General features: G+C 42.8%; 1 protein-coding gene across 1 annotated transcript in view; it reads left to right on the top strand.

Annotated features, from left to right (window-relative positions):
- Positions 1-22,321, top strand: part of LOC118929735 (zinc finger protein 541-like) — a 30,903-nt gene extending 8,582 nt beyond the window's left edge. The window contains exons 7-15 of the mRNA XM_057492851.1: positions 615-824; positions 887-920; positions 9,967-10,030; positions 10,618-10,754; positions 17,361-17,424; positions 18,017-18,087; positions 18,532-18,632; positions 19,828-19,903; positions 20,455-22,321. Coding sequence (XP_057348834.1) covers positions 615-824; positions 887-920; positions 9,967-10,030; positions 10,618-10,754; positions 17,361-17,424; positions 18,017-18,087; positions 18,532-18,632; positions 19,828-19,903; positions 20,455-20,597 — 900 coding nt within the window. The 3' untranslated portion in view covers positions 20,598-22,321. The remainder of the gene's footprint in view (positions 1-614; positions 825-886; positions 921-9,966; positions 10,031-10,617; positions 10,755-17,360; positions 17,425-18,016; positions 18,088-18,531; positions 18,633-19,827; positions 19,904-20,454) is intronic.
- Positions 22,322-22,573: the final 252 nt, after the last annotated feature.

The raw sequence follows: 22,573 nt of genomic DNA, 5'->3' as shown, positions 1-22,573 counted from the left end.
GACCCCAGAGACCCCGCCTGAGGAGGTCAAGGAGGACTTTCTGGAGGGGGTCAGAGCTGAGACCTGGAGGATGAGGAGCAGTAAGACTGGTAGAAAGAGGGGAGATTGTGTGGAGGTGGGTAAGAGATGTAAGTTCATGGGATCAGCCATTGCAGCCTGGACTGAAGGGTCCCACCTGGAGAAGCCCCCTCCAGGCCAGGCGACAGGGTTCATAGATCCCCTTGTCCATATCATGGAGCTGTGGTCATTTTTCATCTTGTAGTGCTGTTGCACTGCATCTCTGGCCGCATCTCTATGTGCCAGTCATTTTAACAAGTTGACGCTGGCCTCATACATCTCCGAAACCCTTTGTATCAGCGCCTCTCCTTGGGGGGGTGTGCACATGAGGAAGCTTCCCGCATCATACATCCATGCCGAGAGTCTGGGGTCTGGCTCGGGCATGGTGGTCCCGCTCGGCCCCCTTGTTGAGGCCGGCTCAGACCAGGGTGTTGGGTGTTACATTTCCCTCTGGCTCCATGGGCAGTGCCCTTGCCTATACGCGTGCCCCCTTAAAGACTGAACTGTGCACACGTGGTCTCATGTCACCCCCTGTGGCTTTGAATTCTCTTCTCCAGGGACAAGACAGAGACAGCGAGGAGAGTAGCCAGCCCAGAAAGCGGAGAAAGTGCCTGCGGCCCAAGGCATCGTTCCTGCCTCCCGCTCCTTATGCCTTTGGGGAGCCGGGCCCCGAAGGAGGCCACCAGAGCTGCCTGTGGTTTCCGGTGCTCCTGGTGGACCACTCCCTGCAGGGACTGTTCCAGTGGTCTCCCAGTATGCTGCCCCTGGTGCTGAGCCCCATCCGGGAGGGGTCTGGGCTGTATTTAAACACTGTTCCATGTCCACTCAGGATGATTCTGACAAAGTCATCGGCAGCAAGCTTGGTGAGTGAGGCTCAGGCATGTCATCTCTGACCATCACATGGCAGGCCTGCTATGGGCCAGATGCAACTCGACATGTAGCATTTGATCCAGGGGTTCTCTCTGGCCTTCGGCTGTGTCCAGCCTGGGGGTCCCATGGCTGCTCAGAGGTATCCAAGGACGATGTGGAACCAGCAGCCTTCTAGGTGCTGAGAATTTTACAGGCAGAAGGAAAATATGGAAGCCATTTAGCCTGACCACCCTTCTGTCTGTCCTCTTGAATAATTTTGTTAGCAGCTTTATTGGTACAGAATTCACATACCATATGAACACCTATTTAAAATACAGTGTTTTTTAGTAAATTCATAGACTTGTGCATCCATCACACCATGTAATTTTAGAGCAATTTCATCACCCCAGAAGCAGCACTGTACATTTGCAGTCACACACACCCCACAGCCCCCATCTCCCCAGCCCTGGGCAACCACTGATCATCTCTAATCATCATGGATGCACCTACTCTGGACATTGCATGTAATTGGAATCATACAGTATGTGGCATTTGGCATTTAGTTTGTTCATTTAGCATAATATTTTCAAAGTTCATCCATGTTACAGCATATACAGTGCTTCAGTCCTTTTTATGGCTGAATAATATTCCATTGTGTGGATACACAAAATTTAACCATTTATACCTGATGAGTATTTGGGTTGTTTCCATCTTTTAATTATCATGAATAATGCTGTTATGAACATTCACATACAAGTTTTTGTTGGACAAAGGCTTTCATTTCTCTTGAGTTTATGCCTAGGAGTGGAATTGCTGGGTCATAGGGTAACTATGTTTAATGGTTTAATGCCAGACTGTTTTCCAAAATGGCTGAGCCATGTTAATAAATTTCGATGCACATTGCATGCAAGTTCCAATTTTCCACATCCTTGCCAGTGATTCTTTATAAATTATAACTTTCCTAGTGGGCATAAAATATCTTATTGTGGTTTTGATGTGCATTTCTCCTATGGTAATGATGTTGATATCTTCCGATGTGCTTATTGTCCATTTGTGTATTTTCTCAGAAGAAATGTCTATTCAGATCCTTTGTCCCTTTTTAAAATTGAGTTATTATCTTTGTATTCCTGAGTTGTAAGAGCTCCTTACATATTGTGGATGCAAGCCCCTTATTAGATACATGATTTGGAAATTCTCTCCTGTTTCGTATCTTATCTTTTCATTTTATTTATGGTATTTGCGGTACAAGAGTTTTTATTTTTTGTCACTTGTGCTTTTGGTGTTGTATCTGCAGTTTTGCCTGACTAAAAGTCACAATTGCTTTTTTTAAGTCAGTTAAGAAAAGAGAAGAAATATGCAATTATGCTGACTTTTACTCCTTTCTCTTCAAAGAGTTTTGTAATTTTAACTCTTACATTTAGGTCTTTGATTGATTTTAAGTTAACTTTTATATATTATGTGAGGTTGGAGTCTAAATTCATTCCTTTGTGTGGGGATATCAGTTGTTCCAGCACCGTTTGTTAAAGAGATTATTCTTTCCCCCATTGAGCAGGTGTGGCACCTTTGTGGAAAATCAACTGACCATAGTGATTTTAGATTTTTCTTATTTTTTAATACAGACAGTTACAACTGTAAGTTCCCTCAGAGCATTGCTTTAGCCACATTCCATAAGTTTTAGTATGTTATATTCTTCTTTCCATTTATCTCAAAGTATTCCCTAATTTATCTTTTGATTTCTTCTTAAATACACTGATTATTGAGGAGTGTGTTGTTTTATTTCCACATATTTGTGAATTTTCCAAATTGTCTCCTTTTATTGATTAATAATGCAATTGTTTTGTAGTCAGAGAACATGCTTTGTATTAAGTTGTTCCTTTTAAATGTATTGAGACATGTTTTATGGCTAGAATATGTTCTGTCCTGAAGAATGTCCTATGTGTGCATAAGAATATATTCTACTGATGTTGGGTGGAAGGCACCAAAAATGTTCCTATGTCTTGTTTTATTCTGTATCGTTGTCCTATCCATTACTGCAAGTACTGAAATCTCCAACTATTGTTTTGAATTGTTTATTTCATACTCAGTTTTGTCAGTTTCTGCTTCATGTATTTTTGGACTATGTTTTTAGGTGCATATATGCTTATAATTGTCATATCTTCCTGATGGTGTGATTGTTTTTTCCATGAAGTGACTACAATGTTCTTTATCATCACTGCAATAATTTTATCATTATCTCTAGTTTTTTTTTTAAGCCTAATTAGCCTAACATTAGTACCATTCTGTCTCTTTTATGGTTGTTTACTTGGTATATTTTTTCTGTACTTGTATTTTCAACCTGCTTATGTTTTTTAAAATAAACCATGTCTCCTATAGATTATATTAGTTGGATCATACATTTTTTATCTAATCTGACGAACTCTGCATTTTGATTGGTTTATTCAATCCAGTGTCACTTAATGTTACATTGTTATAGGGAGGTTTACATTTGCCATTATGCTTTTGATTGTATGTACCTTGCCTTTTTCTCCTTCTGTTCCTGTATTCTGGCTTTCTTTTATATTAAGTGTTTTCTATTGTAACATTTTAACTCCTTTAGTTTTTCATTTTTTTCTTAATCATTCCTTAGTGGTTGCTCTAGGACTTAAAACTACATCTTAACGTTATCAGAATCTATTCAGATATATAATAACTTACAGTGAAATATAGAAACATTACTCCTATACAGCTCTATTTCTCCTAACCCTTTTTCTCTTATTATGTATGTATGTACTTTATATATATATTTCATTTTCTATATGTGTGTGTGTATATACATACAAATCCAGCAATACATTGTTTAGTTCTTACATTATACTATTTTGTATTATGTAACAAAAACTGAGAGAATAAAGGAAAGCAAGCATTATTTATACAATTTGTTATGTAACGTTTTTAGTTACCATTTCTCATCTCTTCATTTATTTATTTCTGTGGATTGGAGTTACTGTATGGAGTGTTATTTCTCTACTCCAATGCATCTCCCCTCTGTTGTGCTGTTGTTGTCATATATATGTTTATAAATTACAGGCCTATAACACTAATGTTTCATGCATTTACTTTTTAAGTCAAGAAAAGAAAAAATATGCAATTATATTGCCTTTTATAATTACCTACATAAGTACATTTACCAGTGTTTTGTATTTGTTTGGATTCAGGTTACTATCTAATGTATTTTTTTCTTTCAGTCTGAAACTTCCTGTAGTATTTATTTTCATTGTGGAGGTGTAATTCACATGTCATACAATTCATCCCTTTAAAATATACAATACAGCAGTGGTTGGTACTTTGTCAGAGCTGTGCAACTGTTGTTACCATCAATTTCCAGATATTTTTATCATGTCCCAAGGAAGCCCTGTGCTCAGCATTCGCTGTTGTCCCTCCCCTCCCAACCCTGTCCCCAGCCGTAGGTAACCACGAATCTACTTTCTGTCCTGTAGGCTCGGCTGTTCTGGACAATTCATGTAAGTGGAAATCATACGATCTGTGCTTCTTTGTATGTTCTTTCAGTTAGCATAAAAACTTAGGGTTTCATCCATGTTGTGCATATCAGAACTTCATTTCTTTTCATGCATGGCTGAATAATTCTCTACCTTTAATGTTCTTTATAAGACAGGTCTGCAAGTAACAAATTTCCTTGGTTTTTATTGACCTAAGGATGTCTTTTTTCACCTTCATTTTTGAAAGGTAATTTGCTGGATATAAGATTCTTGGTTGACAGTTTTTACTTCCAGCAATGAGATCATGTTGTCCCACTGCCTTCCAACCACTATCATGTCCGATGAGAAGTCAGCTGTTAATCTTACTGGGGTGTACGTCTATATTATGTTATTTTTCTCTTTTTGCTTCCAAGGTCCTTCTCTTTGGCTTTCAGTATTTTGCCTATAATGTGCCATATGGTGAGCTCTTTTGTTTATCCTACTTGGAGTTTATAGAGTTTCTTGGATGTATGTATTTTTTCATCACATTTTGGGCATTTCCCACCATGAAATACTTTAAATATTTTCCTTTTCCTTTCTCCTCTCCTCCTTGTATTCCCATTACACGTGTTGCTGCACTTACTGATGCCCCACATTTCTCTGTGGCTCTTTGTTTTCCTTCACTTTTCTCTCTGTTCTTCAAAATCCATCATCTCCATGGATCTAGCTTTAAGTTGGCTGCTGGTTTCTTCTGCCAGCTCAAATCTACATTTTGCTTATTGTCCTTTCTTAACTCAAAAATTTCCATTTGGTTCTTTTTTTTTTTTTAAACAATTTCTACTTCTAAATAGTATTCTCTCTTTGATGAGCATTTTTCATTGTACCTTCCTTTAGCTCTTTAGGCATGAGAGCTGGGAGGAGAGGGACCCCCTGTGTCCCTGGCTGCACCTCCCTGGAGTAGAGCCCTCCAAGTAGAGCTTCTGATACACAGTGCATGGGGTTGGTAGGTAAGGGAACAAGTCATGGCTCAGATGCCACAAACTCACTATTCTTACCGACATTTACTCAGTTGTCCTGAATGAATATTTCTTTAAATGCTGTATACCTTTAGGATAACTTCTAGAGACTTTAACTGCTTTAAAAATAATTTTTACCAGTTACTTTGTTGTTTTACAATTTGCCTTCATGAAGTCCTAGTCGTATTCCACATGATCTTTTTAACAATTTTTGTTGTGGCTACAAGAGTTAACGTAAGACCTACCATCTAACAGATGTTTTAAGTGTTCAATATAGTATTGTTGGCAGTGCCATACAGCAGATCTCTAGAGTTTATTCATCTTCCTTAACTGAGACTTTACACTCCTTGCTTAGTAACTCCCCATTTTCCACAATCCTTTCCCTGGCCACCACCATTCCACCCTTTGGTTATATGGATTTGACTATTTTACATACTACATGTTAAGTGCATTCATGCAGTATTTCTCTTTCTGTGACTGGCTTATTTCATTTAATGTTCTCAAGGGGTTCATCAATGTTGTTGCATATTGCAAAATTCCCTTTTTTCAAGGCTAAATAGGATTCCATTGTATGTATAAACCACATATTCTTTACCCATTCATGTGTCGATGGGCATCTTGGTTGTTTCCACATCTTAGCTATTGTGAATCACGTTGCAGTGAACATGGGAGTGCAGGTGTGTCTTTGAGAGGCTGATTTCGATCATTTGGGGTCAATACCGACAAGTGGGATTGCTGGATCAAACGGTAGTTCTGTTGTTAGTGTTCTGAAAGAGCTCCCGTCTTTGCAAGCTTGGGAACCCTGCTTTCAGCTGCTCTACAAAAGAAGGTAGAAGGGGACCCTGCATCACTTCCAGTAAGTGTTCTTGATGCTTTCTGTTATGCGTTTTCTAGATCAACTGGATGACTCTTCCGGCAGCCATGTTATAAAGGATGACACCAAGCCCCACATTCGAATGTGAGTTTGAACAGACTTAGAACCTGGGGGTCCTACCAAAGTGGGGATATTCTTACCCTCCTTGTGTTCCCCCACAGCTCCTTCCTCACAGGGGCGTTAGCTCCTCTCTGGGAGAGAAGTGGTAGATTTCTCTGGGTGTATGTGGGAAGTTCCTCCAATGTTCCTTCTTTCTTGGCATCCCATAGTTGGGCCCATGGGGGCAAATGCCCAGGACCCTGGGGATATAGGTAGAACTGTTGATGGCACATGTGAGGCTTGAGTATCCATGGGATGTGACTAGAGGGATGTAGCCATGGATGTAGAAGCATGCCAGGCATCAGCATACACCTCCCCTGTCCTGGACCCCTAGAGGGGAACCTGAGGGAGAAGCCTGGTGATAAAATTGGAGGAAGGGAGTGTAGCTGGACAGTATCTAGAACACTTGTCCATGTCTGTCCGGGGTGACAAATACTCAGCAGATGCATCTGGGAGATGACAGACGTTTCCACAGAGCAGGGTTGTGGCCTGAGAGCAGGGCACGTCACACATCTCCGTCTTATTTCCCATCTTAGTCACATGTGTATGTCTCGTGTGTGGCCTCATTTCAGACGCATCAGGAGAGGAAAGAAGTTTCAGGCCGAGATCCCGGAGCTCCAGGAGCGCCCTACAGCCGAGACCATTGAACATGGAGCTTCTCTGGTCTGGAAGCCATCGGACGATGCAATTAGCAATCCAGAAACACAGGGTAGAGGTGGCTGAGACATGGTGGCCAAATTCCCAAGGGCTCCCCCCTTCCCTCATCTCCAAGGAGTTCCTCCTCCCAGTTCTCACCTGGACCAAGAAGCAGTATCCCTGGGTGGGGTAACAGGCTGTGGGACCAGGATGTCTCCTCCCGCCCCCCATTCTTCTCATGCAGTAACCATCCAGGTCATCCTGAGCAGGTCCCAGGAGCAGGGTTTCTGCCCTTCCTCCCTGTCCTTCCCGTCACTTACAGTGAAATACGGAAACATTACTTCTATACAGCTCTATTTCTCCGAACCCTCGTGCTCTTATTATTCATATATGTACTTTATATATGTATGTGTATGTGAGTGTGTGTGTATATAAACCCTGCAAAACATCGATTCTTATATTATACAATTTTGTTTTATGTAACAAAAGCTGAGAGAATAAGGGAATGTAAGCATTATTTATACAGTTTGTTATATAACATTTTTCATTACCGTTTCTCATCTCTTCATTTATTCCTGTGGATTTGAGTTACTGTATGGAGTGCTATTTCTTTACTCCAATGCATCTCCCCTTTGTTGTGCTGTTGTTGTCGTATATATGTTTATAAATTACAGGCCTATAACAGTAGTGTTTTATGCAATTACTTTTTAGTTCAATTAAGAAAAGAGAAAAAGTATGCATTTAGACTGACTTTTATAATTACCTATATAAGTACATTTACCAGTGTTTTTTGTTTCTTTGTTTGGATTCAGATTACTATCTCATGTCATTTTCTCTTTCAGTCTGAAGAACTTCCTGTAGTATTTATTTATATTGTGGAGGTGTAATTCACATGCCATACAATTCATCCCCTTAAAATAAACTATACAGTGTTAGTTGGTATTTCAGAGCTGTGTGTGCAACCGTTGCTACCATCAATTTTTGGATATTTTCATCATGCCCAAGGGGGCCCTGTACTCAGCAGTCACTCTTGTCCCTCCCCTCTCGACCCTGTCCCCAGCTGTAGGGAACCACAAATCTACTTTCTGTCCTGTAGGCTCGGCTCTTCTGGACATTTCATATAAGTGGGAATCATACAGTGTGTGCTTCTTTGTGTTTTCTTCCAGTTAGCATGAAAACTTAGGGTTTCACCCATGTTGTGTATATCAGAACTTCATTTCTTTTCATGGCTGAATAATTCTCTCCCTTTAATGTTCCTTGTAAGATATGTCTGCAAGCAACAAGTTTCCTCAGTTTTTATTTACCTAAGGATGTCTTTTTCCACCTTCATTTGTGAAAGGTAATTTGCTGGATATAAGATTCTTGGTTGAGTTTTTACTTCCAGCAATGAGATCATGTTGTCCCACTGCCTTCCAACTGCTGTCACGTCTGATGAGAAGTCAGCTGTTAATCTTACTGGAGTGTACATGTATATCACGTTATTATTCTCTTTGCTCTCATGATCTTTATCTTTGGCTTTCAGTATTTTGCCTATGATGTGCCCAGATGGACAGCTCTTTGTATCTATGCTACTTGTAGTTTATAGAGTTTCTTGGATGTATGTATTGTTTTTTTGTCACATTTTGTGCATTTTCTGCCATTAAATACTTTAAATACTTTCTGTTCCTTTCTCCACTCCTCCTTGTATTCCCATTGCACGTGTTTACTGCACTTATTGATGCCCCACATTTCTCTGTGGCTCTTCGTTTTCCTTCATTCATTTACTTTTCTCTCTGTTCTTCAAAATCCATGATCTCCATGGATCTAGCTTTAAGTTGGCTGCTGGTTACCTCCGCCAGCTCAAATCTACATTTTGGTTATTGTTCTTAACTCCAAGATTTCCATTTGGTTCGAAAGAAAAACAATTTCTACCTCTTAATAGTATTCTCTCTTTGATGAGCATTTTTCATTGTACCTTTCTTTAGCTCTTTAGGCATGAGAGCTGGGAGGAGAGGGACACCCTGTGTCCCTGGCTGCACCTCCCTGGAGTAGAGCCCTCCAAGTAGAGCTTCTGATACACAGTGCATGGGGTTGGTAGGTAAGGGAACAAGTCATGGCTCAGATGCCACAAACTCACTATTCTTACCGACATTTACTCAGTTGTCCTGAATGAGTATTTCTTAAAATGCTGTATACCTTTAGGATAACTTCTAGAGACTTTAACTGCTTTAAAAATAATTTTTACCAGTTACTTTGTTGTTTTACAATTTGCCTTCATGAAGTCCTAGTCGTATTCCACATGAACTTTTTAACAATTTTGGTTGTGACAAGAAGAGTGAACATAAGACCTACCATCTAACAGATGTTTTAAGTGTTCAATATAGTATTGTTGGCAGTGCCATACAGCAGATCTCTAGAGTTTATTCATCTTCCTTAACTGAGACTTTACACTCCTTGCTTACTAACTCCCCATTTCCCACAATCCTATCCCTGGCCACCACCATTCCACCCTTTGGTTATATGGATTTGACTATTTTACATACTACATGTTAAGTGCATTCATGCAGTATTTCTCTTTCTGTGACTGGCTTATTTCATTTAATGTTCTCAAGGGGTTCATCAATGTTGTTGCATATTGCAAAATTCCCTTTTTTCAAGGCTAAATAGGATTCCATTGTATGTATAAACCACATATTCTTTACCCATTCATGTGTCGATGGGCATCTTGGTTGTTTCCACATCTTAGCTATTGTGAATCACGTTGCAGTGAACATGGGAGTGCAGGTGTGTCTTTGAGAGGCTGATTTCGATCATTTTGGGTCAATACCGACAAGTGGGGTTGCTGGATCATACGGTAGTTCTGTTGTTAGTGTTCTGAAAGAGCTCCCGTCCTTGCAAGCTTGGAAACCCTGCTTTCAGCTGCTCTACAAAAGAAGGTAGAAGGGGACCCTGCATCACTTCCAGTAAGTGTTCTTGATGCTTTCTGTTATGCGTTTTCTAGATCAACTGGATGACTCTTCCGGCAGCCATGTTATAAAGGATGACACCAAGCCCCACATTCGAATGTGAGTTTGAACACACTTAGAACCTGGGGGTCCTACCAAAGTGGGGATATTCTTACCCTCCTTGTGTTCCCCCACAGCTCCTTCCTCACAGGGGCATTAGCTCCTCTCTGGGAGAGAAGTGGTAGATTTCTCTGGGTGTATGTGGGAAGTTCCTCCAATGTTCCTTCTTTCTTGGCATCCCATAGTTGGGCCCATGGGGACAAATGCCCAGGACCCTGGGGTTATAGGTAGAATTGTTGATGGCACATGTGAGGCTTGAGTATCCATGGGATGTGACTAGAGGGATGTAGCCATGGATGTAGAAGCATGCCAGGCATCAGCATACACCTCCCCTGTCCTGGACCCCTAGAGGGGAACCTGAGGGAGAAGCCTGGTGATAAAATTGGAGGAAGGGAGTGTAGCTGGACAGTATCTAGAACACTTGTCCATGTCTGTCCGGGGTGACAAATACTCAGCAGATGCATCTGGGAGATGACAGACGTTTCCACAGAGCAGGGTTGTGGCCTGAGAGCAGGGCACGTCACACATCTCCGTCTTATTTCCCATCTTAGTCACATGTGTATGTCTCGTGTGTGGCCTCATTTCAGACGCATCAGGAGAGGAAAGAAGTTTCAGGCCGAGATCCCGGAGCTCCAGGAGCGCCCTACAGCCGAGACCATTGAACATGGAGCTTCTCTGGTCTGGAAGCCATCGGACGATGCAATTAGCAATCCAGAAACACAGGGTAGAGGTGGCTGAGACATGGTGGCCAAATTCCCAAGGGCTCCCCCCTTCCCTCATCTCCAAGGAGTTCCTCCTCCCAGTTCTCACCTGGACCAAGAAGCAGTATCCCTGGGTGGGGTAGCAGGCTGTGGGACCAGGATGTCTCCCACCGCCCCCCATTCTTCTCATGCAGTAACCATCCAGGTCATCCTGAGCAGGTCCCAGGAGCAGGGTTTCTGCCCTTCCTCCCTGTCCTTCCCGTCACTTACAGTGAAATACGGAAACATTACTTCTATACAGCTCTATTTCTCCGAACCCTCGTGCTCTTATTATTCATATATGTACTTTATATATGTATGTGTATGTGAGTGTGTGTGTATATAAACCCTGCAAAACATCGATTCTTATATTATACAATTTTGTTTTATGTAACAAAAGCTGAGAGAATAAGGGAATGTAAGCATTATTTATACAGTTTGTTATATAACATTTTTCATTACCGTTTCTCATCTCTTCATTTATTCCTGTGGATTTGAGTTACTGTATGGAGTGCTATTTCTTTACTCTAATGAATCTCCCCTTTGTTGTGCTGTTGTTGTCGTATATATGTTTATAAATTACAGGCCTATAACAGTAGTGTTTTATGCAATTACTTTTTAGTTCAATTAAGAAAAGAGAAAAAGTATGCATTTAGACTGACTTTTATAATTACCTATATAAGTACATTTACCAGTGTTTTTTGTTTCTTTGTTTGGATTCAGATTACTATCTCATGTCATTTTCTCTTTCAGTCTGAAGAACTTCCTGTAGTATTTATTTATATTGTGGAGGTGTAATTCACATGCCATACAATTCATCCCCTTAAAATAAACTATACAGTGTTAGTTGGTATTTCAGAGCTGTGTGTGCAACCATTGCTACCATCAATTTTTGGATATTTTCATCATGCCCAAGGGGGCCCTGTACTCAGCAGTCACTCTTGTCCCTCCCCTCTCGACCCTGTCCCCAGCTGTAGGGAACCACAAATCTACTTTCTGTCCTGTAGGCTCGGCTCTTCTGGACATTTCATATAAGTGGGAATCATACAGTGTGTGCTTCTTTGTGTTTTCTTCCAGTTAGCATGAAAACTTAGGGTTTCACCCATGTTGTGTATATCAGAACTTCATTTCTTTTCATGGCTGAATAATTCTCTCCCTTTAATGTTCCTTGTAAGATATGTCTGCAAGCAACAAGTTTCCTCAGTTTTTATTTACCTAAGGATGTCTTTTTCCACCTTCATTTGTGAAAGGTAATTTGCTGGATATTAGATTCTTGGTTGAGTTTTTACTTCCAGCAATGAGATCATGTTGTCCCACTGCCTTCCAACTGCTGTCATGTCCGATGAGAAGTCAGCTGTTGATCTTACTGGAGTGTACGTGTATATCACGTTATTTTTCTCTTTTTGTTTTCAAGCTTTTTATCTTTGGCTTTCAGTATTTTGCCTAAGATGTGCCCAGATGGAGAGCTTTTTGTGTTTGTGCTACTTGGATTTTATAGAGTTTCTTGGATGTATGTATTGTTTTTTTTGTCACATTTTGTGCATTTTCTGCCATTAAATACTTTAAATATTTTTCTGTTCCTTTCTCCACTCCTCCTTGTATTCCCATTGCACGTGTTGCTGCACTTATTGATGCCCCACATTTCTCTGTGGCTCTTCGTTTTCCTTCATTCATTTATTTTTCTCTCTGTTCTTCAAAATCCATGATCTCCATGGATCTAGCTTTAAGTTGGCTGCTGGTTACCTCCGCCAGCTCAAATCTACATTTTGGTTATTGTTCTTAACTCCAAGATTTCCATTTGGTTCGAAAGAAAAACAATTTCTACCTCTTAATAGTATTCTCTCTTTGATGAGCATTTTTCATTGTACCTTTCTTTAGCTCTTTAGGCATGAGAGCTGGGAGGAGAGGGACCCCCTGTGTCCCTGGCTGCACCTCCCTGGAGTAGAGCCCTCCAAGTAGAGCTTCTGATACACAGTGCATGGGGTTGGTAGGTAAGGGAACAAGTCATGGCTCAGATGCCACAAACTCACTATTCTTACCGACATTTACTCAGTTGTCCTGAATGAATATTTCTTAAAATGCTGTATAACTTTAGGATAACTTCTAGAGACTTTAACTGCTTTAAAAATAATTTTTACCAGTTACTTTGTTGTTTTACAATTTGCCTTCATGAAGTCCTAGTCGTATTCCACATGATCTTTTTAACAATTTTGGTTGTGACAAGAAGAGTGAACATAAGACCTACCCTCTAACAAATCTTTTAAGTGTTCAATGTAGTATTGTTGGCAGTGCCGTACAGCAGATCTCTAGACTTTATTCATGTTGCTTATTTGAGACTTTACATTCCTTGGTTAGTAACTCCCCATTTCCCACAACGCTAAACCTGGCCACCACCATTCCACCCTTTTGTTATATGGATTTGACTATTTTACATACTACATGTTAAGTGCATTCATGCAGTATTTGTCTTTCTGTGACTGGCTTAATTCACTTAATGTTCTCAGGGGGTTCATCCATGTTGTTTTATATTACAAAATTCCCTTTTTTCAAGGCTAAATAGGATTCCATTGTATGTATAAACCACATATTCTTTACCCATTCATGTGTCGATGGGCATCTTGGGAGTTTCCACATCTTAGCTATTGTGAATCACGTTGCAGTGAACATGGGAGTGCAGGTGTGTCTTTGAGAGGCTGATTTCGATTATTTTGGGTCAATACCGACAAGTGGGGTTCCTGGATCATACGGTAGTTCTACTGTTCGTGTTCTGAGGGAGCTCCCGACCTTGCAAGCTTGTGAACTCTACTTTCAGCTGCTCTACAAAAGCAGGTAGAAGGGGACCCTGCATCCCTTCCAGCCGGTGTTCTTGAAGCTTTCTGTTGCGTGTTTTCTAGATCAAGTGGATGACTCTTCCGGCAGCCATGTTATAAAGGATGACACCAAGCCCCACATTCGAATGTGAGTTTGAACAGACTTAGAACCTGGGGGTCCTACCAAAGTGGGGATATTCTTACCCTCCTTGTGTTCCCCCACAGCTCCTTCCTCACAGGGGCGTTAGCTCCTCTCTGGGAGAGAAGTGGTAGATTTCTCTGGGTGTATGTGGGAAGTTCCTCCAATGTTCCTTCTTTCTTGGCATCCCATAGTTGGGCCCATGGGGGCAAATGCCCAGGACCCTGGGGATATAGGTAGAACTGTTGATGGCACATGTGAGGCTTGAGTATCCATGGGATGTGACTAGAGGGATGTAGCCATGGATGTAGAAGCATGCCAGGCATCAGCATACACCTCCCCTGTCCTGGACCCCTAGAGGGGAACCTGAGGGAGAAGCCTGGTGATAAAATTGGAGGAAGGGAGTGTAGCTGGACAGTATCTAGAACACTTGTCCATGTCTGTCCGGGGTGACAAATACTCAGCAGATGCATCTGGGAGATGACAGACGTTTCCACAGAGCAGGGTTGTGGCCTGAGAGCAGGGCACGTCACACATCTCCGTCTTATTTCCCATCTTAGTCACATGTGTATGTCTCGTGTGTGGCCTCATTTCAGACGCATCAGGAGAGGAAAGAAGTTTCAGGCCGAGATCCCGGAGCTCCAGGAGCGCCCTACAGCCGAGACCATTGAACATGGAGCTTCTCTGGTCTGGAAGCCATCGGACGATGCAATTAGCAATCCAGAAACACAGGGTAGAGGTGGCTGAGACATGGTGGCCAAATTCCCAAGGGCTCCCCCCTTCCCTCATCTCCAAGGAGTTCCTCCTCCCAGTTCTCACCTGGACCAAGAAGCAGTATCCCTGGGTGGGGTAGCAGGCTGTGGGACCAGGATGTCTCCCCCCGCCCCCCATTCTTCTCATGCAGTAACCATCCAGGTCATCCTGAGCAGGTCCCAGGAGCAGGGTTTCTGCCCTTCCTCCCTGTCCTTCCCGTCACTTACAGTGAAATACGGAAACATTACTTCTATACAGCTCTATTTCTCCGAACCCTCGTGCTCTTATTATTCATATATGTACTTTATATATGTATGTGTATGTGAGTGTGTGTGTATATAAACCCTGCAAAACATCGATTCTTATATTATACAATTTTGTTTTATGTAACAAAAGCTGAGAGAATAAGGGAATGTAAGCATTATTTATACAGTTTGTTATATAACATTTTTCATTACCGTTTCTCATCTCTTCATTTATTCCTGTGGATTTGAGTTACTGTATGGAGTGCTATTTCTTTACTCTAATGAATCTCCCCTTTGTTGTGCTGTTGTTGTCGTATATATGTTTATAAATTACAGGCCTATAACAGTAGTGTTTTATGCAATTACTTTTTAGTTCAATTAAGAAAAGAGAAAAAGTATGCATTTAGACTGACTTTTATAATTACCTATATAAGTACATTTACCAGTGTTTTTTGTTTCTTTGTTTGGATTCAGATTACTATCTCATGTCATTTTCTCTTTCAGTCTGAAGAACTTCCTGTAGTATTTATTTATATTGTGGAGGTGTAATTCACATGCCATACAATTCATCCCCTTAAAATAAACTATACAGTGTTAGTTGGTATTTCAGAGCTGTGTGTGCAACCGTTGCTACCATCAATTTTTGGATATTTTCATCATGCCCAAGGGGGCCCTGTACTCAGCAGTCACTCTTGTCCCTCCCCTCTCGACCCTGTCCCCAGCTGTAGGGAACCACAAATCTACTTTCTGTCCTGTAGGCTCGGCTCTTCTGGACATTTCATATAAGTGGGAATCATACAGTGTGTGCTTCTTTGTGTTTTCTTCCAGTTAGCATGAAAACTTAGGGTTTCACCCATGTTGTGTATATCAGAACTTCATTTCTTTTCATGGCTGAATAATTCTCTCCCTTTAATGTTCCTTGTAAGATATGTCTGCAAGCAACAAGTTTCCTCAGTTTTTATTTACCTAAGGATGTCTTTTTCCACCTTCATTTGTGAAAGGTAATTTGCTGGATATAAGATTCTTGGTTGAGTTTTTACTTCCAGCAATGAGATCATGTTGTCCCACTGCCTTCCAACTGCTGTCATGTCCGATGAGAAGTCAGCTGTTGATCTTACTGGAGTGTACGTGTATATCACGTTATTTTTCTCTTTTTGTTTTCAAGCTTTTTATCTTTGGCTTTCAGTATTTTGCCTAAGATGTGCCCAGATGGAGAGCTTTTTGTGTTTGTGCTACTTGGATTTTATAGAGTTTCTTGGATGTATGTATTGTTTTTTTTGTCACATTTTGTGCATTTTCTGCCATTAAATACTTTAAATATTTTTCTGTTCCTTTCTCCACTCCTCCTTGTATTCCCATTGCACGTGTTGCTGCACTTATTGATGCCCCACATTTCTCTGTGGCTCTTCGTTTTCCTTCATTCATTTATTTTTCTCTCTGTTCTTCAAAATCCATAATCTCCATGGATCTAGCTTTAAGTTGGCTGCTGGTTACCTCCGCCAGCTCAAATCTACATTTTGGTTATTGTCGTTAACTCCAAGATTTCCCTTTGGTTGGAAAAAAACACAATTTCTACCTCTTAATTGTATTCTCTCTTTGATGAGCATTTTTCATTGTACCTTTCTTTAGCTCTTTAGGCATGAGAGCTGGGAGGAGAGGGACCCCCTGTGTCCCTGGCTGCACCTCCCTGGAGTAGAGCCCTCCAAGTAGAGCTTCTGATACACAGTGCATGGGGTTGGTAGGTAAGGGAACAAGTCATGGCTCAGATGCCACAAACTCACTATTCTTACCGACATTTACTCAGTTGTCCTGAATGAGTATTTCTTAAAATGGTGTATACCTTTAGGATAACTTCTAGAGACTTTAACTGCTTTAAAAATAATTTTTACCAGTTTATTTGTTGTTTTCCTCTTTGTCTTTTCAGAAGTCGTCATCCTCTTCCACATGATCTTTTTAAGAGTTTTTGTTGAGAAGAAAAGAGTTAACATAAGACCTACCGTGTAACAAATGTTTTAAGTGCAGTATAGTATTGTTAGCAGTGCCGTACCGCAGATCTCTATACTGTATTCAACTTGCTTAACTGAGACTTTACGTTCATTGCTTAGTAACTCCCCATTTCTCACTACCCTTACCCCTGGCCACCACCATTCCACCCTTTGGTTATATGAATTTGAGTATTTTAGATACTATATGTCTAAGTGCATTCATGCAGTATTTCTCTTTCTGTGACTGGCTTATTTCATTTAATGTCCTCAAGGGCTTCATCCCTGTTGTTGCATATTGCAAAATTTCTTTTTAAGGCTAAATAGGATTCCATTGTATCTATAAATCACGTAATCTTTTCCCATTCATATGTCGATGGGCATCTTCGTTGTTTCCACATCTTAGCAATTGTGAATCTCGTTGCAGTGACCATGGTAGTGCAGGTGTCTCTTTGCGAGCCTGATTTCTGTCCTCCTGGCACAGTACCCACTAGTAGGATTGCTGGATCATACGGTAGTTCTATTGTTAGTGTTCTGTAGGAGCTCCCTGCCTTGCAATCTTGGAAACCCTGCTTTCAGCTGCTCTACAAAGGCAGGCAGAAGGGGCCCCTGTGTCACTTCTAGTCAGTGTTCTTGAAGCTTTCTGTTGTGTGTTTTCTAGATCAAGTGGATGACTGTTTTGGCATCTGTGCAATCGAGGATGACACCAAGCCCAGCATTAGACCGTGAGTTGGAACAGACTTAGAACTTGGGGGTCCTTCCAACGTGGGGATATTTTTGCCTTCCTTGTGTTCCCCCAGAGGTCCTTCCTCACAGGGGGGTTAGCTACTCTGTGGGAGAGAAGTGGTAGATTACTCTGGGTGTATGTGGGAAGTTCCTACAATATTCCTTCTATCTGAGCATCCCATAGTTGGGCCCACTGGGACAAGTGCCCAGTCCCCTGGGGATCTAGGTAAAATTGGTGATGGCACGTGTGAGACTTGAGTATCCATGGAATGTGACTAGATGGATGTGGCCATGGATGTAGAAGCATGCCAGGCATCAGCATACACCTCCCCTGTCCTGGACCCCAAGAGGGGCACCTGAGTGCAGAAGCCTGGTGAAAAAGGAAATTGGACGAAGGGGGTGTAGCTGGACGGTATCTAGAATACTTGTCCATGTCTGTCAGGGGTTACAAATACTCCCCAGATGCATCTGGGAGATGATAGAGGTTTCCAGAGAGCAGGGTTGTGGCCTGAGAGCAGGGCACGTCACACATCTCTGTCTTATTTCCCATCTTAGTCACATGTGTATGTCTTGTGTGTGGCCTCATTTCAGACACATCAGGATAGGAAGCGAGTTTCAGGCCGAGATCCCGGAGCTCCAGGAGCGCCCTACGGCCGAGACCGGTGAATATGGAGCTTCTCTTGTCTGGAAGCCATCGGACGATGTGTCGAGCAATCCAGAAACACAGGATAGAGGTGGCTGAGACATGGTGGCCAAATTCTCAAGGGTTCCCCGCTTCCCTCATCTCCAAGGAGTTCCTCCTCCCAGTTCTCACCTGGACCAAGAAGCAGTATCTCTGGGTGGGGTAGCAGGCTGTTTGACCAGGACTTCTGCTGCCCCCCATTCTTCTCACGCAGTAATCGGCCAGGTCATCCTGAGCAGGTCCCAGGAGCAGGGTTTCTGCCCTTCATCCGTGTCCTTCCCTTTGCCTGCTTTTCAGGGAGCTGTGAGGGAGACAGGGACAAGGAGCCCCTCTGTGTGCTTTTGGGGACGTCTCCTCCCGGCATTCACTGACTCCCTGTGTCTCCCCTTTCTCATACTCTTCTGGGGACATTTGCTGGGAACAGTTACTGAGCTCTGCAAGATGGCGTCCAGCGCGATGCCAGGAGTTGGCACCAACCTGGAGCTCGCTCTGCACTGCCTGCACGAGGCCCAGGGCGACGTCCCGGTGAGCTGGAGGCAGGGGCGGGCTTGGCGGGTCCCTGGAAAGCCCCTGCTCTCCTGAGGCTGGGGATCTGGTTCATGTAATGTGCCATCTGCGGGCTTTGCGGCTCATGAAAACTAAAGAAAGGCCACCCATCCTTCTCCCCAGTGGCTGTGGGGTTGATGTCGTTGTCAGTTGTAGGGCAAGTGTGCAGATGGGGCCCAGTTAGTCAGTTATTTACCTTGGGCAGCAGCAGAGCACCAGGTTCCTCCGAGATCGCAGGGGCAGGGGGAGCGGAGCCCAGTAGACTGACTCAGGTCCTGCACTGATCTGGTTTATCATTGGAGCTTTACCTTTTTTATTAAAAACCCATGTACGAAAACCCCTGATGCAACAAAAACATCTGCTTCCTCCAAGGACCCGCTTCACAATCCTGAAGTTTAGAAAATAAAAGTGCAACTCTGAGTAGTGGAAAGGGGAGTCATGTCACCCGAGTTAGGGCCCGAGGAGTCAGTATTGCCAACTATAGTTTTCCTCAAGTTACAAGGTAGTGGCTGCCACATAGTGGGTGCTCAGCAGAGTAACCAGCACATGTGTATTTGCCCTCATGAGTGTTGTGGCCCTGGGGCAGGGCTGGCTTTGGGGCCCCCCTCGGTCTAATGCTCTGCCTCCACCATTTTTGAAATTAACAAATTTTCAAAAAGTCTGCATTTTCATTTTGCACTGGGCCCTGCAAGTTCCATGGCCAGTCCTGATCGGGTTGACACTGTTGAGCAAAACAAAATCCTTCTCCGTGGGGATTGCATTTTCATTTTAGGACAGTCAAAGGGAAATCTGTTTTTAAAAGTTGTTAGTGATTAGTTCTATGAAGAAAATAAACTGGGGCGTGGCACAGGCAGGGCTCCTACAACTGCCAGTCCTTGACGAAGGAAGGAGCTGGCACAAGAATAAATCTGCACACTGCTTCCTTCGTCAAGAAAACCCTACTATGAGAAAAACACCAGCTGCACCCAGTATGCACAGTGACGGAGCCGGTATGTCCCCATGCAGTTCGCAGGCCACGGCCAGTCCACGGCCCCACCATGCTCTGAGTAGCCCTGGAGTGAGGGAGGCTTTAGGGAGGCCTGTAAGTGTTTCTCAAATGGATGAAAGGATGAAGGCAGGCCTCGACCTCACCTTCCCTCCCTCAGAAAGTAGCCTGCTTTCCTTCCTGCTCCAGGTGGCCCTAGAGACCCTGTTACACGGAGGACCCCAGAAGCCGCTGACTCACCCTCTTGCCAACTATCACTACGCAGGTACTGGAGCGAGGCTGCGGGGGTGGGTGTGCCCGGCTAGTACCCGGGAGCCAGTCGGTCTTGGCGGCAGGCTCTGCTTGTGCCTCTGGGTGTTCTCTTGGGGCCCTCCTTCTCCTGCCTTTCCAGAAGGGCCTTTCCTCTCCAGGGGACCTCAGGGGGTGCCTGTCTCTCCTGGCTGGGTCCTCCCTTCCCCCTTCCAGTGGTTCCCTCACCGTCTGTGCCCAGCCAGGAAAGGGATCCCCTGGCCAGGGAGAGGTGAAGGCGGGCTCAGATGCAGTGGCTGAGCACCCCAGCCTGGGAGTCAGGCAACTGGGGGTTGCTGCCTCCCGTTGGCAAGTCTGTTAACCAATGGAAGCCTTGATATTACATCTGTAAAGTGGGGATAGTACTGATCCCAACCTGCTGAGGTTTTTCTAAGGAATGTATGAGACAAAACAGAATTCTTGGCACATACTTGGTACTCGGTAGTGACAGCTTTAAAAAGGGCAGGCTGCATTTCAGCCACGGCTGCGGCCGCAGAACTGTCCTTCTCCCTCCTGTTTCTCCGATAGGTTCAGACGTCTGGACCTCCCAGGAGAAGATTCTGTTTAATAAGGCATTCCAGGCTCATAAGAAGAACTTCCACTTGATACACAAGATGGTAAGGTGTATGTGGGTGGGCTGGTGTAGACAAGGCCTCGACTCACACCACTGAGCCGAGCTAGAGCTGGAGGGCCTATCGGGGTGACACGCTGTTCACACTGTAAACAGTTGGTAATTTAAAAAAGCCACTGATGTGAACAACTCCAGACAGTACAGGAATGCCATCACGTGCTCAAAGCCCTCCGCACCCATCCCCGTCGTCCTACTTCTGAATGATGACCTCTGACTTTGGCTGGGCACCTCAGGCATTTCTTTCCCTGTACAGATCTTACGTGCATATACGCATGTATTTAGAAAAGGATGCGATCATACTACACTTCATGTCTGCTGATGTTTTTTGTTCTTTTAACTTGATAAACACAAAACTGCACGTAACAAAAATGTACTATTTCATGTTTTGACATATTTATACCTGCAAAACCATCACCATAGTCAAGATAATAAACACATTCATCACCCCCAAAAGTTTCCTCCTCCCCTTGGTAAATTCCTTTTTCCTACCACCCCTGTCCCTCCCTAATCACCTCCTTATCTTCTTTCTGTCACTCTAAATTAGTTTGCATTTTCCAGAGTTTTCTATCTGTCCTGCAGCATGTGCACTGCTTGTCTGCCTTGTGTGTCTTCTTACACTCAGCATCATTATTTTGAGGTTCATCCATCTTATTGTGTGGACCCTTTTTCTTGCTGCGGAGTATTCCATTGTGTGGACGTAACAGTTCATTTAATCATTCACCTATTGATGGACATCTGTGTGGTTTCCACGTTATCTGCAATTATAAATAAAGCTTCTGTGTACATTCACATTCAAATCTCTACATGAACAAGTACTGCTGGTGGGGGGTAGGGCAGCAAATACTTAGGAAAGGAATCAGTGGCTCACATGGTAGGTGTACATTTAACTTTTCAAGAAAGTGCCAAACTTACGCAAAGGGGCTGTACCATTTCACATTCCCACTGGCAGGTACAAGAGTTCCAGTTGCTCCACAACATCTCCAGCACTTGATATGGTCGGTTTTTTTAAATCGTAGCCATTCTAATGAGTATGCAGAGGTATCTCACTGCATTTCCCCCTGACTAATGTTGCTGAACAGCTTTTCATGTGCTTGTTTGCTATCTGTGAGCCTTCTTTGGTGTCTGTTTGCTTCTTTGCCTTTGTTTTCACTGGGATGTTTGTGTTTTTATTGAGTTGTAGAAGTTCATTATTTGTTCTGGGCACAAGTTTTTTATCCAGATATATGCTTTGCAAGTATTTTCTCCCAATCTGTAGCTTTTTAGTCTTTTAACAGTGTCTTTTGAAGAAAGTTTTAAATTTTAATTAAATTCTATTGATTAATTTTTCTTTCATGGACCATGATTTTGGTGTTGTATCTAAGAAATCTTTGCCTAACCCAAAGTCACAGAGCTTTTCCTCTATGTCTTCTTTGAGAAGCTTTATAGTGTTAGGCTTTACATTTAGATGTACGGTCCTTTCGGGGTTAGTTTTTGTATGTAGAGCATGGTATGGATTGCAGTTCCATCTTTTCCTGTGGATATTTAGTTGTTCCAGTGCCTTTTGTTGAAGAGGCCATATTTTCTGCACTCAGCTGCCTTTGTACCATGTCAGATAGCAGTTGGCTGTATATGTATGGGTTCTTTTTATATGTATTGTTGGATTCTACTTGTTAAAACTGTCTCTGGAATTTCCCCCGTGTCCATGGTGGGTACTGGCCTGTAGCTGTCTCTCCTGCGGTGCGTTTATCTGGCTTTGGGATGGGGGTAGTGCTGACCTTGTGGAATGAGTTCAGAAGTGTTCCCTCTACTTCAATTTTTTTGGGGAAGAGTTTGTTTAGAATTGGATTATTTCTTCCTTCCTTAAATATTTGGGCCTGCAGCTTTCTTTGTGGGGAGGGTTTGAAGTGCAAATTCAACTTATTTGATAGATATATGGCTACTCAGGTTATCAATGTCCTTTTTAGTGAACCTTGGTAGTTTTTATCTTTCAAGGACTTTTGTACATTTCTTCTAAGTTGTCTGATGTATTAGCATAAA

Source organism: Manis pentadactyla, chromosome 15 (assembly GCF_030020395.1).
Source record: "Manis pentadactyla isolate mManPen7 chromosome 15, mManPen7.hap1, whole genome shotgun sequence".
NCBI classification, from domain to species: Eukaryota; Metazoa; Chordata; class Mammalia; order Pholidota; family Manidae; genus Manis; species Manis pentadactyla.
This window is presented reverse-complemented; position numbering and strand designations above follow the sequence as displayed.